At 38.7% G+C, this 14,801-nt stretch overlaps 1 protein-coding gene across 2 annotated transcripts in view; it reads right to left on the reverse strand.

Annotated features, from left to right (window-relative positions):
- Positions 1 to 8,237: 8,237 nt before the first annotated feature.
- Positions 8,238 to 14,801, reverse strand: part of phactr3b (phosphatase and actin regulator 3b) — a 57,901-nt gene continuing 51,337 nt past the window's right edge. For both annotated transcript variants that reach the window (XM_060857739.1, XM_060857741.1), the window contains exons 9-13: positions 12,630 to 12,685; positions 10,690 to 10,751; positions 10,348 to 10,488; positions 9,608 to 9,684; positions 8,238 to 8,799 (exon numbers count right to left, since the gene is read on the reverse strand). In XM_060857739.1, coding sequence (XP_060713722.1) covers positions 8,784 to 8,799; positions 9,608 to 9,684; positions 10,348 to 10,488; positions 10,690 to 10,751; positions 12,630 to 12,685 — 352 coding nt within the window. In that variant the 3' untranslated portion in view covers positions 8,238 to 8,783. The remainder of the gene's footprint in view (positions 8,800 to 9,607; positions 9,685 to 10,347; positions 10,489 to 10,689; positions 10,752 to 12,629; positions 12,686 to 14,801) is intronic.

Here is a 14,801-nt window from a genome sequence, read left to right on the forward strand (position 1 = left end):
TGAATCGGTTTCATTCCTGTGATATGGTGATACGGTTATTTGACCCGAGTACGCTGACATTAGATTGTTGACGTCTGACCTCCATTGGACCAGCAGTGAGTCGGTTTTCTTTTTCGATTGAGTCATGAGTCTCGATGATGATGATGATGATGATGATGATGATGGTGGTGTTGAAGAACAGGGGAAAGAGTTCAGATCAAGGTGTTCGACACGGATTAAAACTCTCAATTTCACTTGCTCAGGATATATAAATAGAAGAGGAAAATAGCTGAGGCAATAGATTTTGTATGGAGGACAAGGTGTAGCATCTGTTCAGCGAGCCTGTGCATGGGGGGCGGGGTGAGGTGGGGGTGGGGGGTAACTGGAAGAGGGCACACCCATTATGTTAATAGGAAATAAATAAACACCTCTACAGCATAACATAAACATTCTATTTTTTTCATCGCCTACTGTAAAAATTAAAGCTAGCATTTGTTACTTTGTTAGCATTTATATATAATGAGTTACGTATAGAAAAATATACAAAGAAAGAGGGAATTATCTTACTTTTGTCTAAATCAGAGTTGATGGATATTAATACAGGACTTGAAAGATGATGTGCATGACATATCATACGTATTATACTAATTGTATCAGGTCAAACAACAACACGTAGAAAGAATATGATCCAGATTTAATGAGTCAGCATCAGAAAGATTTCTGGGTCGATTTCTTCCCGCGTCTGCGTACGATGAGCCGACTGACCCAGTTAAATGTACGTAGACCAGACAAATTAGCTTTAATGTCCTGTATTAATATTAATCGACTTTAATTCCGTAGAAGTCACCGGCTCTACGTTTCTAGCTGGAGTGATGACAAAAGAGAAGACAAAAGACCCAAATGTCAAAGCTATCACAAATACGCAAACACTAAACAGTACACCTTTGATAATGGTAGGTTTGCAAATTAGAGACTTGCTAAGACACGTGAACTTAGAACACACACACACACACACACACACACACACACACACACAAAACCCTTGAAAACATGAATGTACATCATATAATTTGACTCAAACTTCTTTGTTTTTGTTTGACTGCACTGTGGGACGCATACCTTCACCGTAGGCTCAAAATAAAAACAGACCTTGAAAGGAACCACAGAAAAAGTTGGGCCTCGTATAAGAAAACAGATTAAGGGATGCGCTAATGTAGAATCGGGCTACAGTACACAAAGACAGAAACAGAAACACACACAAGACAAGACAGCGATAAACAGCGACAGTGTGTTGTTAAAGCCTGTCATGCTTAAAGCAGTAAAAATAAAATCACACAAGATTCAGAGAAGAACATAAAATAGATGTGTAGCTTTATTTGGTCATAATTGTGCTCATATCCAACATTTATTTCTTTCGAACAATATCTGACTGTGGGATACAATGACCTCAAGCTTCAAATTGGTTCACTCACTCACTCACTCACTCATCTTCTACCGCTTATCCGAACTACCTCGGGTCACGGGGAGCCTGTGCCTATCTCAGGCATCATCGGGCATCAAGGCAGGATACACCCTGGACGGAGTGCCAACCCATCACAGGGCACACACACACTCTCATTCACTCACACAATCACACACTACGGACAATTTTCCAGAGATGCCAATCAACCTACCATGCATGTTTTTGGACCGGGGGAGGAAACCGGGGTACCCGGAGGAAACCCCCGAGGCACGGGGAGAACATGCAAACTCCACACACACAAGGCGGAGGCGGGAATCAAACCCCAACCCTGGAGGTGTGAGGCGAACGTGCTAACCACTAAGCCACCACTGAATTGGTTCAATAATCTACAATTTGTTTGAAATAATCTCATATTATAATTGATTTATTAACTTTATACTCATTTGATAGCTAAGACTAAGACTATTCCGTTCAACGTAACTATTTAGACATACATTTTCGGGAAGGCAAAATTTATGAATATTAATCTAAAGATGATGCAGCGTGATCGATCACGTTCGTCTGTCATGCCGACGTGATCGTGAAACAGCTCTTAGCATTTCGTGTCGTGTGTTAATTAGTGCGACAGCGTACATTAGTTTTACCTGGTATCGGATGTTGGCCTTTTTATGAGTTTGAATAAATTAACATGTGTTTATTTCATACAGTATCGGATACACACGTGTCTGTATTAAAAATTAATAGAGAACTTCAAGGGGGTGTAAACTTTTGTTTACATTACATACGTGTGATGTAATGTCATGAAATAGTTATCCTTAGTTATTCACTCTACAGTGCAACAAGTAACAACAGAAAAGAGTCAAATAAAATATTATAGAAATATATTAAATATAAAAAAAATATTGTTAGTAGTCGATGGAGAAATATAAAGAGGAGCAACGATATGTAATAGAAAGTTTCCCATTTATACAGAATTACACAGGAAAAGGCACATGTGCACACGCACACACACACACACACACACACACACACACACACACACACACACACAAACACAAATATCATGTGCTTCCACCAGACTGAGACATAAACAGACACTGATGAGGTTTATGTAACACGTATTAAAGAGGTAGAGTGCACTCTGTTACACAAACAGCTGATGACGAGTCACAAACCGACGAGAGATATATAAAAAGAGAGAGATAGAGAGAGAGAGAGAGAGAGAGAGAGAGAGAGAGAGAGAGAGAGAGAGAGAGAGAGAGAGAGAGAGAGAGAGAGAGAGAGAGAGAGAGAGAGAGAGAGAGAGAGAAAGAGAGAGAGAAAATGAGAGAGAGAGAAAGAGAGAGAGAGAGAGAGAAGGAGTGTGTAGTTGTTCTTATAGTGTTCATGAGAGGAAAAAATCCTATTAGCTTCCCTTCAGTGAGAAAGGAGCGTGACGGTAGTGTAACGTCAGTCTGAACCGGTCACACTGACATTTTTGTACTCTACAGCTCGGTGTTATACAGTATAAAAAGTCAATATACATGTTCTTAGAACAGGACTCCCTGCTGAGCTGAAGCATGGGATTAAAGTACAACCGATAATATTACATTAAGTACATCCTAATAAATTCACTCCACCTTTGGAATATTTTAACCTGATAAACTCCAAGGAGATCCAGAGGTGCTGTTAGAAAGCGGAATTTCGTGCATACGTTTTGAGAGATTTTCTCTTTTTTTAGGTTTGTGGTCTGTGCTTCAGGTTCATTTCATTTTGTATGTCCAAGGTTCGGGATTTGGTTCCAATTTCCTCCTGCATATGTGGAGTTTGTATTTTCTCCCAGTACTTTTAGGGTTTCATCTGGGTTCTACGGTTTCCTCCATCAGTCCATGACGTGTTGTTGGATGCGGTGTTTGTTGCTTTTGCACATTACACTCTAATGCACATTACACTCTAATGCCATTAGTCGTGGCCTAATGGTTAGAGAGTCTGACTCCTAACCCCAAGGTTGTGGGTTCGAGTCTCGGGTCGGCAATACCACGACTGAGGTGCCCTTGAGCAAGGCACCGAACCCCCCCAACTGCAGCATAAATGGCTGCCCACTGCTCCGGGTGTGTGTTCACTGCTGTGTGTGCACTTTGGATGGGTTAAATGCAGAGAACACATTCTGAGTATGGGTCACCGTACTTAGCCGTATGTCACGTCACTTTCATATGTGTAGATATGTTTTCCAGGATCCTTTTCTTTGCACAATGCTCCATACCGACTGTATACTGTATCCTGCTCAGCGCTATTTTATGTGTCTGTCCTTTAGTGTATATTATGGTCTGTCAGCACTGTCTAATGTCTTACACTGCCTTTTGTCTTGCACTGTTTGCACTGTTTGTGTCTAGGCTAACTTTCTTTTTTAATAATTAGATCTTTATTCTTTCATGTAGCACCAAGGTCCGGGAGTAACGTTCTTTCATTTCACTACATACTGCATCAGCTGTATACTCACTCACTCACTCACTCACTCACTCACTCATTTTCTACCGCTTATCCGAACTACCTTGGGTCACGGGGAGCCTGTGCCTATCTCAGGCGTCATTGGGCATCAAGGCAGGATACACCCTGGACGGAGTGCCAACCCATCGCAGGGCACACACACACTCACACACTACGGACAATTTTCCAGAGATGCCAATCAACCTACCATGCATGTCTTTGGACTGGGGGAGGAAACCGGAGTACCCGGAGGAAACCCCCGAGGCACGGGGAGAACATGCAAACTTCACACACACAAGGTGGAGGCAGGAATCGAACCCCCAACCCTGGAGGTGTGAGGCAAACGTGCTAACCACTAAGCCACCGTGCCCCCCCAGCTGTATACTGTTGAAATGACAGTAAAAGCTTTTTGACTCTTCACGCTTGACTTGACTAGCAACGCAGTGGTCTGTAGTGTGTGAATGTGTGCGATTGTGCCTTGTGATTGATTGGCACCCAGATAGGCCTCAGGTTTCCATTGACCGTGTGTAGGATAAGTGGTCATGAAAACATTTGGAGGTTTTGTTTTTATTTTGCATTTGGAAAGACTAAGAATGTACCTTAAAAAAATGTAAGAAAATCCACACAAAGCTTTATGGATATTAGTTTAAAGATGGAGCATCAGTGCGCATTAGTGTAACGGCATCTGTTCAGTTCGTGTCACGTTGTATTACCTGGTATCAGATGTTGGTATCACTTGGTTTTTTTATACACAGTATATAAATTTGAAGCATGCTTCACTCGATACAGTATCAAGTATCGCTGCATCCTGAATCTAAAAAAAAAGAGGTCTTTTTAACTCCAAATCCAGGGGGGTGCAAACTTTTGCTCCTAGTTGTTTTGCAACGTTTGGAAGGAAATCATAGTCTACAATTTGTGTAGATCGATAGAAAGACATTTAGTCCTCCAAATCTTGCTTCCGCGTTCTCGTTGTACTGTGTATTTTTGCGAGATTTGATCACACGTGCCTGTTACTCGAGACACGTTCCAGGCTCTTATTATTGCTCTTGTTTGCTTCCTAGAAAGTCTCTGAATGATGCTGTAAATAAATGATGAAACACGGCTGCTGTCCTCAATACACACAAAGGAGAGACTAACAGATACGTTCAAGCTGAGGTCATGCTGCAAAGGTCGACTGAGAGGCAAACAAAAGCAGTTAAAGTGAAACGACCCTGATGTGATAATGTGAGATTTTAAACACGTGTTTGATTTGTTGCTTTACATTTCATTAAAATGTGCAAGTTTTATATTAACAAATGATCAAACGATTAAATATCTCACTGCATTATAGCATTTTTTTGTTTATTCGACTGTTTTTAAAATCAGATTTGAGTATCTGTTGTATACGTGTGTGTGTGTAGTTTGTGTGTGTAGTTTGTGTGTGTGTGTAGTTTGTGGTCCTCTTTTATACTGTAAGTGCATTTCAAGACATTCATTTAATGGAAGCTATAAAGTTTGCATTACTAACAGGATTTCCACAAAATTTAGCAGTCAGAATGTATAGCTTCTGCTATAAAACGAGAATTATAAAATAGACCAGTAAATTTCTGACTGTAAATCTTTGTGCATGCCTGAAAAGCCTTGTTCCATAACCTCAAGATCATCTTGTGCTATAGCCTTCTCCATATTTCATGAATAAAACTTAAAAAGTGGTGGGTGGTGAAGCAAAGATCTGGAGCACTTTATCATGAAACATTCATCATCCTCCATTACTTAAAAAAAAAAAAAAAAGCTAGAAATATTTTCCTCTTTTTTTTTCGTTTGATTTTTTTTTCTTTTACCTTTTATTTATTTTAATTCAGGACCCTTTTTTCTATTTGAATTATATATTATATATATATTCTATTGTTTTTATTTTCTGTCTTCTGTCAGAAAACGTATTCACGTAGATCACGTGAATTAAAATTTTTTATTCATTATTTATCATTATCTATTCATTCCTTTAGGTTCATTCATTTAATCGTTTAACAAAACTGCAAGATATGATCAGAAGATTAATTTATTAATTAAATAATTTATTAATTAATTTTTTTATTATTATAATTTTTTTTATTATCACTGCACTGTTAAAAGAAAAGGTTCTTAAATGGTTATTTGTCGGTGTCTATGGTTCATCAAAGAATCTTTAACATCCATGGAAGTTTTCCATTGACAAAAGGTTCTTTGTAGTGGAAAAAGGTTTCTTTAGTCTATAAAAATTTTATTTTATAGCACTAAGAAAAGAAATTGGGTTTTTTTTAAGTAGCAATTGCCGAAAGGTTCTTTGGAAAACTAAAATGATTCTTTTATGGCATCACTGTGAAAACCCCTTTTTTTTGTTCCACCTGGTACTCGAATTCTGGAAAGTTCATTCATTCATTCATTCATCTTCTACCACTTATCCGAACTACCTCGGGTCACGGGGAGCCTGTGCCTATCTCAGGAGTCATCGGGCATCAAGGCAGGATACACCCTGGACGGAGTGCCAACCCATCGCAGGGCACACACACACACACACACACACTCTCATTCACTCACGCACTACGGACAATTTTCCAGAGATGCCAATCAACCTACCATGCATGTACCATGGGGGAGGAAACCGGAGTACCCGGAGGAAACCCCCGAGGCACGGGGAGAACATGCAAACTCCACACACACAAGGCGGAGGCGGGAATCGAACCCCCAACCCTGGAGGTGTGAGGCGAACGTGCTAACCACTAAGCCACCGTGACCCCAGAAGTTTTACACTTTTATCCAAAAATTGAGCCTGCTATACTGTAGGTCTCAAAATAGTTGGTACAGGGACATGTTACCATGGTGTAGCATCTTCTCTTCTTTTTAAAACAGTTTGAAGACATCTTGGCATCGAGGTTATGAGTTTCTGGAGGTTTGGTGTTGGAATTTGGTCCCATTCTTGCCTGATATAGGTTTCCAGCTGCTGAAGAGTTTGTGGCCATATTTGATGTTTTTTTCATTTACTGATGCCCCAAATGTTGTCTAGAGGTGAAAGATCTGGACTGAGGGAGGCCAATTCATCACCCGGACTCTACGATGAAGCCATGCTGCTGTAATAGCTGCAGTATGTGGTTTTGCATTGTCCTGCTGAAGTACACAAGGCCTTCCCTGAAATAGACGTCATCTATAGTGGAGCACGTGTTGCTCTTAAACCTTTATATACCTTTCAGCATTCACAGTGCCTTCAAAACATGCAAGCTGCCCATACCGTATGCACTTATGCACCCCATACCATCAGAGATGCTGGATTTTGAACTGAACGCTAATAACACGCTGGAATGTCTCCCTCCGCTTTAGCCCGGATGACACGGCGTCCGTGATTTCCAACAAGATCGTTAAATTTGGACTCGTCTGACTATAGAACACTTTCCAAATTCATAACTCAATTCAATAAATGAGCCTCGGCCCTCTGGACACGACAATGCTTCTGTACCATGTTCACATACGGCTTCCTTTTTGCGTGATAGAGCTTTAGTTTGCATCTGCAGGTGGCACGACGGATTTTGTTCACTGACAGTGGTTTCTGGAAATTTTCCTGTGTCCATGTAGTAATGTCATTGACACAATCATGCCGACGAGTGATGCAGTGTGGCGCGAGTACCCGAAGACCACGGGCATCCAATGAAGGTCTTCGGCCTTGTCCCTTAAACACAGAGATTTCTCCAGTTTCTCTGAATGTTTTGATGATGTTATGCTCTGTAGATGATGAGATTTGCAAAGCCTTTGAACATTGTTTTTAAAGTATTACACAATCTTTTTTACGCACTCTGCCCATCTTTACAGCTGAGAGACTCTGCCACTCTAAGACATCCCTTTTCTAGCTAATCATGTACTGTAACAGACCTGCTATCATTTTAACTTCATTTCTTGCTTTTTCAGCCATTTATTGCTCTGTGCCTGTAGAAGGCATCAAATTACAAACGAGCTCATTTAGTGGATAAAAGTCTAACATCTCTCCGATTCACCATTTATGTTATCTATGTTCTGTTCTGAATAAAATATCGGCTCATGTCTGTCTTTTAGTTTTCATTTTATTCAAATGGTAAAAACATCCCAACCTTTCCAGAATTACAGATCTTTTAGTGTGTGATTATTTAACCCTAAACTAAATCATCCTTTTTGTTTCTCATTTATGAAGGACATTTTTACTTCTGTTCGTCAACAGTGGTTTAAAATGTATCGATCGAATCCTTTAGAAAACGATTCAGGAGTCATTTTCGTCACACATCCGCACCCAAAAATAACAGCAGACACTTCATTTTTCATAAAAATCCAATTCTTGTATTGTGCAGACAATAAATAATGCTTACAAAGGTAAGACATGAATTTCAGACATATATACAGCAGATATGAAACTGGAGTCAAGTTTTAGTAAGGTGTGACTACAGTACCATCACCGGGGAGGGAAAACGGTTCACATGCAGGACCTCGTCATCCCTCATCCCTCCCTTTTATTGGCACTGAAAGGTGTTTTTTTCTTCTTCTTTTTTTTAAAAAGAGTCTTTAAGAAAAAGGACCTGGGTTTGTTTGTTTTTTAATCAATGTTCTTCTCGGTCAATATTCTTCTTAAGAAAAAAAGAAATGAATACGAAACAAAGCCAGGTAGAGAAAAAGAATCTACAGGTGTAGCTTGGCTGAGGAGTTTTTGGAGTTGCACGAGATTTTCAAGAGACACAGCCTCCGAGCTTCCCGAGATAATGCCCAAAAAATAAACACAAACCAAACCAAAAAAAAAAAAAACAACAGCAGGCCCTCCAGGGACCCATGGGCCACGGCACAGGACGGACCCTCCTGAGGTCTTCCTTCAATGTCCAGCATGTTCTTCACAGAAGAAACCTTGCTATGGCCGGTGGAACCTGAAGTAGGAGAGAAAAGAAGAAAAGCACATCTGTGAGGACTTCATAAATCACACAAGTTTCTGGTGGCTATTTTTGTCCAGACCTGTGTAAGCTAAATATGAGGGAGCATTTGTTATCCGTGTCACAGGGTGCTAATGTGTGCAGATTCCAGCAGAAGGGGGGCGGGGCTGCTAAAGCCACACCCACTCCAATAGCACGTGTGTTTAGTAACAAATGAGAAGTGAAATCCAAGCGGTTTATGACGTGTAGGTGTCTATAAGCTATATGCTGTAATGACTATAAAAACTTATTGGATTATTAAAATTAGTGCTGAATTTTAATAACAATGACTGAATCAGTGATTCTTTGCTGTTGTGGGTTTTTTTTTGTATCAATTTGAATATGAATATGAACAAATGAATCTGAAATGCAGAACTCTCATGGCTGAATTTTGCAAAATCCTAATTAATTACAAATTACAAGTTTAATTCCAGATGTGCGATATAAATACACATCATAGTTATTATAGTAAGTTAATGTTACAGTTATAGTCATAAGATTCACTATAGACATTTGGCTGACATTCTAAACCAACCGTCTTTATTAAAAATCAATAGAAACTACTAATGCCTCACACACACATACACACACACACACACACACATCTGATCTCTTATGTCTGATTAAACGCCTTTATATGAAATAAAATTACTGGCCTAGATTTTATACGAGTCTGTGTCAATACTTTAAAACGTAAAAGAACTCCGGTTCCACGATCCCAATTCAGACCCCAGCCATAAAAAGAGGACGTATGACATGCGCTAACCTGGTGAGGTGTTTGCTCGACGCGTGGACCTCCATCTCGTTGCTCTTGAACTCGTTCAGCTCTTTCCGTATCGCAGCCTGCGGGGAATAAAACGAAATCATCCTTTGAGAGATGGTAGATGCAAAAATCAACGATAAGGAGAATGATTAGTAACCAGGTAGTTAGTCATCTGATGGGATTAATGTGACATAGAATAATTAAGTATTTAATTAAATGCAGATTGATGCTATTTTTCATCTATTTCCAATGTATGTTGCCAGTTCCTGAAGGATTCTCCAATAAATAAATATTACATAATATAATATGAATTGTTAATTGCTGGCCAGGGTTGCCAAATTGTGATTCCACTTATCTGGGGTAAAAGTAAGATATATATATATATATATATATATATATGTATATATATATATATATATATATATATATATACATATATATATATATATATATATATATATAGAGAGAGAGAGAGAGAGAGAGAGAGAGAGAGAGCAGCATATATGTGTGTGTGTGTGTATATATACAGTGTATATGTGTGTGTGTGTATGTATATATATATATATATATATATATATATATATATATATATGTGTGTGTGTGTGTGTGTGTGTATAGCAACAGTTTGTTGAGGTTTTTGCTCAATTGATAAAGCTGTATATTGTAATTGGATTGTAATTGGACAGTTATCAACCTGGCAACCCTGATTTCTACAAAGTGTGTTGATCTCAAGGAAGTTGTACCTTGTCAGCAGCAGACAGTCTGGTCCAGGGCTTGTCTGCTCTCCTGTCGTAGTCCTGAGCTTTGGCTACTTCGACGTAGTCGCTGAAGCGGATGAGAATCTTGCGGTCGCGAAGCTCATCTACTGTGGGACGCTGGTTCAGCTGTACAGGGAAACAGACATGTGTTTAATGACTAGTTTGCAGTAGATGGCAGTGTTTAAACACTTGTGTGAAGCACAGCTCTTTGTAATTGCATTAATCACAGCACACTCGACATTTGAAAAGTAGTTCAAATCAAGTCAGAGAGATGAATGTCACGGTGTGTGTGTGTGTGTTTGTGTGTGTTTGTCTGAGAGCTCATACCTTTCTGTTCAGTCTCTGTTTAATTTCTCGTCTCTCCTCCTGCTCCGTCTGGTCGTTCCTCTCTGCGAGTCAAACACAAGAAGCTACGTTTAAAAAAACACATCAATACAGAACAGAGGCAGGACGAGACTTAGACCTTAGAGACAGGAGTGAGATCCTGTGTGTGCGTTTTATGTTTCTACTAATCGCTGACTAATCAACATAACTGAGATATTGTGTTTTGTAATTGATTATTCAATTAAAACTTGAGCTGATTAAGATCACCAAGAACGGCTGTCTGTCTACACGTCTGTCTTTTAGTGAAAAGTTAAAAGCTGTGGAGTTTCAATGGAAGTAGCCTTTAGATGAGATCAGTAGTCATACTCCGTCTAAAACAAGCCTCAGACCCAGAGCTTAAGCAGGCATGTGAAACGTCAGAGAGAGAGAAAGAGAGGACAGCTGGCCGGGCCATGAGACCGGCAGCTCCTGACCAACAGAGAGCGATGAATGAAAGCTTCAGCTACGTCAACAAAACCCCAGCACATGGTTATAGCAAGGACCTGCTACATAACTAAGAGAGCAGACACACAGCTGCTAGCTAAATATATAATTCCACATAGAGGCCACTTGACTTTGTTTTCATACCATACATTTATACCATTCAGTGAATTAAAATCGTTGCACAGTGAATAGTATCTGTTTACATTGTATACACACTAATATATTCTATTTTATTCACATTACGTACCATTATATGTTTATTACATTAGGATATCATGTTGTGCTTCTGTCCTTAGTTGGTTTGTTGTTGGTTCTGTTCGTGTGTGCAGTGTGTGATGAGGAACTAAGACTTTTCATTACTTTACATCACGTGAACGCAACATGTATGGGATAAATAAAGAACCTTGTATCGTATTTCTGACTAATTTAAAGGGGGTTAATTCTACCATGATAAGATAACTATATTATATAAAAAGTATATTTAATTTTTTTTCATAATAAACAGAAGAAAAAAAAGGGGGGGGGGAATCCACTTTCTTTTGAATATCTTTCAAATGGTTGTCTAAATAAATTTTGTACGATATTTCTTGTCTTTTTCAAAAAATTTTTTTTAACTCTATGCTCTCTGAAAACATAATTTAAAGGGGATTAATTCTACCATGATAAGATAACTATATATATTATATAAAAATTACATTTAAAAAAATAAACAAAAAAAGGAGGTAAAAAAATACATTTTCTTTTGCCTTTTTTCTTAAATAATTGTCTAAGTAAATTATTTTCAATATTTCTTGTCTTTTTTGAAAAAATTTTTTATTATTTATTTTTTTTTTTAACTCTATGCTCTATTATTTTCATCATTTTCTATTTTCCGCATTTCGGTTATAGACTTATACATTAATTTAAAGGGGATTAACTCTACCATGATAAGATAACTATATATATATATTATATATAAAAGTATATTTAAAAAAAAATAATAATAAACAAAAAAGGGGGTGAAAAAATACATTTTCTTTTAAATTTTTTTCAAATAATTGTCTAAGTAAATACTTTACGATATTTCTCGTCTTTTGCGAAAAAAACTTCTTTAATTTTGATTTATTTATTTATTTATTTATTTTTTAACTCTTTGCTCTCTCATTTTCATCGAAAAAAACTTCTTTAATTTTTTTTTTCCTATTTTCCGCATCTCGCTTACAGACTTAAAGGCTTTAATGCGATTGTTTTGTTGACTTAAATAAAAATTTAAGGTACATGATTTGGACCTTTAAACCTTTACAGGACCTTCTGGTATCTTTCTTTCTTTCTTTCTTTCTTTTTTTTTTATAAATCTCAGTTCTCATTTGTAAGTAGTGACAATAAGCAGGAAGGTATTTGTGTCTAATTCCTATTATTTAATGTTAAAATGAAGGTAATGACAGAATGAGTTGCTGTGTGTGTCTCTGGTTGACACTTACGCTTGAGGATGTTCCTGCTCTCCAGCTCCTCCACAGCAGGTCTTTGGCTCAGTCTCCTGCGGAAGAAGACCAGAATCACGTTCTGCACCATCTTCTCTCTCTCAGATCAGATGTCTTCTCTCATCAGATCAGAAGCCCCAGTGATCTACTCATCCCCAAACCTCTGATATATTCCCATCCACAGGTCGGTGTGTATTATCTCACTGATTTTGCTACAAAGCTCATGCTCTTGTTAACGCTTGGTACAAAAATGCTGGACGGCATAGAAAGGCGTAAAAAGGATGAAAAAAGGCGTTAGAAAGAGTATAAAAGGACCCAGGAGACGCGGTGCTTCTTTCTAACCCTGAGAGCTCCGCATCGTGCCGCGGCTGTAGTGATAGTGGGGCGGAGCTCCGCGAGCCGCAGCTTTTATAATCCACCCGCGCATATTTAATGAGGGGGCGGAGCCTGAGAAATTCCCAAGCGCGCGCGAGGAGTTGCTGCAGTAAGGGGAAGAGCCTCTCTCTCTCTCTTTCTCTCTGTCTCTCTCTCTCTTTCTCTCTGTCTCTCTCTCTCTCTCTCTCTCTCTCACACACACTCTCTCTCTCTCTCTGTCTCTCTCACACACACACACACTCTTTCTCTCGCTGTCTCTCTCTCTCTCTCTCTCTCACACACACACACACACACTCTTTCTCTCTCTCTGTCTCTCTGTCACACACACACACACACACACTTTCTCCCTCTCTCTCTCTCTCTCTCTCTCTCTCTCTCTCTCTCTCACAAACACACACACTCTTTCTCGCTCTCTCTCACACACATCACTCTCTCTCTCTCTCTCTCTCTCTCTCACACACACACATCACAGACACACACTCTCACACATCACACTCTCTCTCTCTCTCTCTCTCTCTCTCTCACACACACACACACACACACAGACTCTCTCTCTCTCACCCTCTCTCTCTCTCTCTCTCTCTCTCTCTCTCTCTCTCTCTCTCTATCAACCTCTCTCTAAACTAGTGTTTTAGGTCTAGGCTACATTTTCATCATTTCTGCTTAAACTATGGATGTTAAATATTCCTGAATGTTTCACCTTTGTTATATTTTAACACATGCACATGTACACTTCATACTCATATGAAATGACATAAACGTTGTGGAATTACATCTAAGCATAAAGCCCAGTCAACAGTTTACAGACAATTGTTGCACTGTTTTCTTTTCCTCCATACAATGCTGTCCTGTGTATTATTTTCCTTTGCAGTTCAACTCATCTTACACTGTCATATATTTCTACCCGACATAGTCCTGTGTACTGTGCTGCTATATTATATGCTGCACAATAGGCTTTAAGAAACTGCATTTCATTCAAATGTATAATGTACAAGCTATACAAAAGAACACATAAAGCAACTGAATGACCATGATGTCTAAAAAATACTGATATACTGATAGTGTAGACAAAAATAGGGAAAGAGGACTCTATGGTTCAGCTTTCCGGTCCAGAAACCACAAGCACTTAAAAAAAAAATTATTTTTATTCAAATAAAAATTTCATTAAACTTCAGGAATCCTAATACACCCATATAACCCAAAATAATGGTTTCCACTGATGGAGATTTCTCAAAAGTTTGAATTAAAAATAAGAAACCTTATAAAATCCGGCCATAGAGCATGTGTATTATCAACAAGACCTTATATTAAAAGGAGAATATCTGTTTTGTCTACTAGGACTAGACAAGAAAACAAAATAAAAATAAAAAAAGAAAATTGATACGCAGCTGGTCGTTTCCTGTACATTCTGTGCTAGTATCATCTTACTAGACTCTCGTCTCATTTAGTTCTCATCCTGCTTTGATCAGAACAGTAAATGGGAAATGATTATAAACGAGTACATTCAGTTAATAAGCTAATATTCCTATTAACTGGGGGAAACGCTAGAGAAAAAATCGTTGACGTTAATTTCAACCGCACTTCACCTTGTTTTTGTTGTTTTTTTTATTCCAGATTTTGCGTCCCTGCTAAAGGAACGCTGCCTAATCGATTGAACTTTACAAAAACAGTCATGTACCACAATGAAAATGTTTATCGTCCCACCGTTTTCACGCTTCTATTCCCTAGTGACAGAATGATAATTAAGGCACTCTTCCGAAGCCAGTCATCAGCACACCATTGAACATTTTGTTCTCT

The sequence above is a fragment of the Tachysurus vachellii genome, chromosome 22 (genome assembly GCF_030014155.1).
Source record: "Tachysurus vachellii isolate PV-2020 chromosome 22, HZAU_Pvac_v1, whole genome shotgun sequence".
NCBI lineage: Eukaryota > Metazoa > Chordata > Actinopteri > Siluriformes > Bagridae > Tachysurus > Tachysurus vachellii.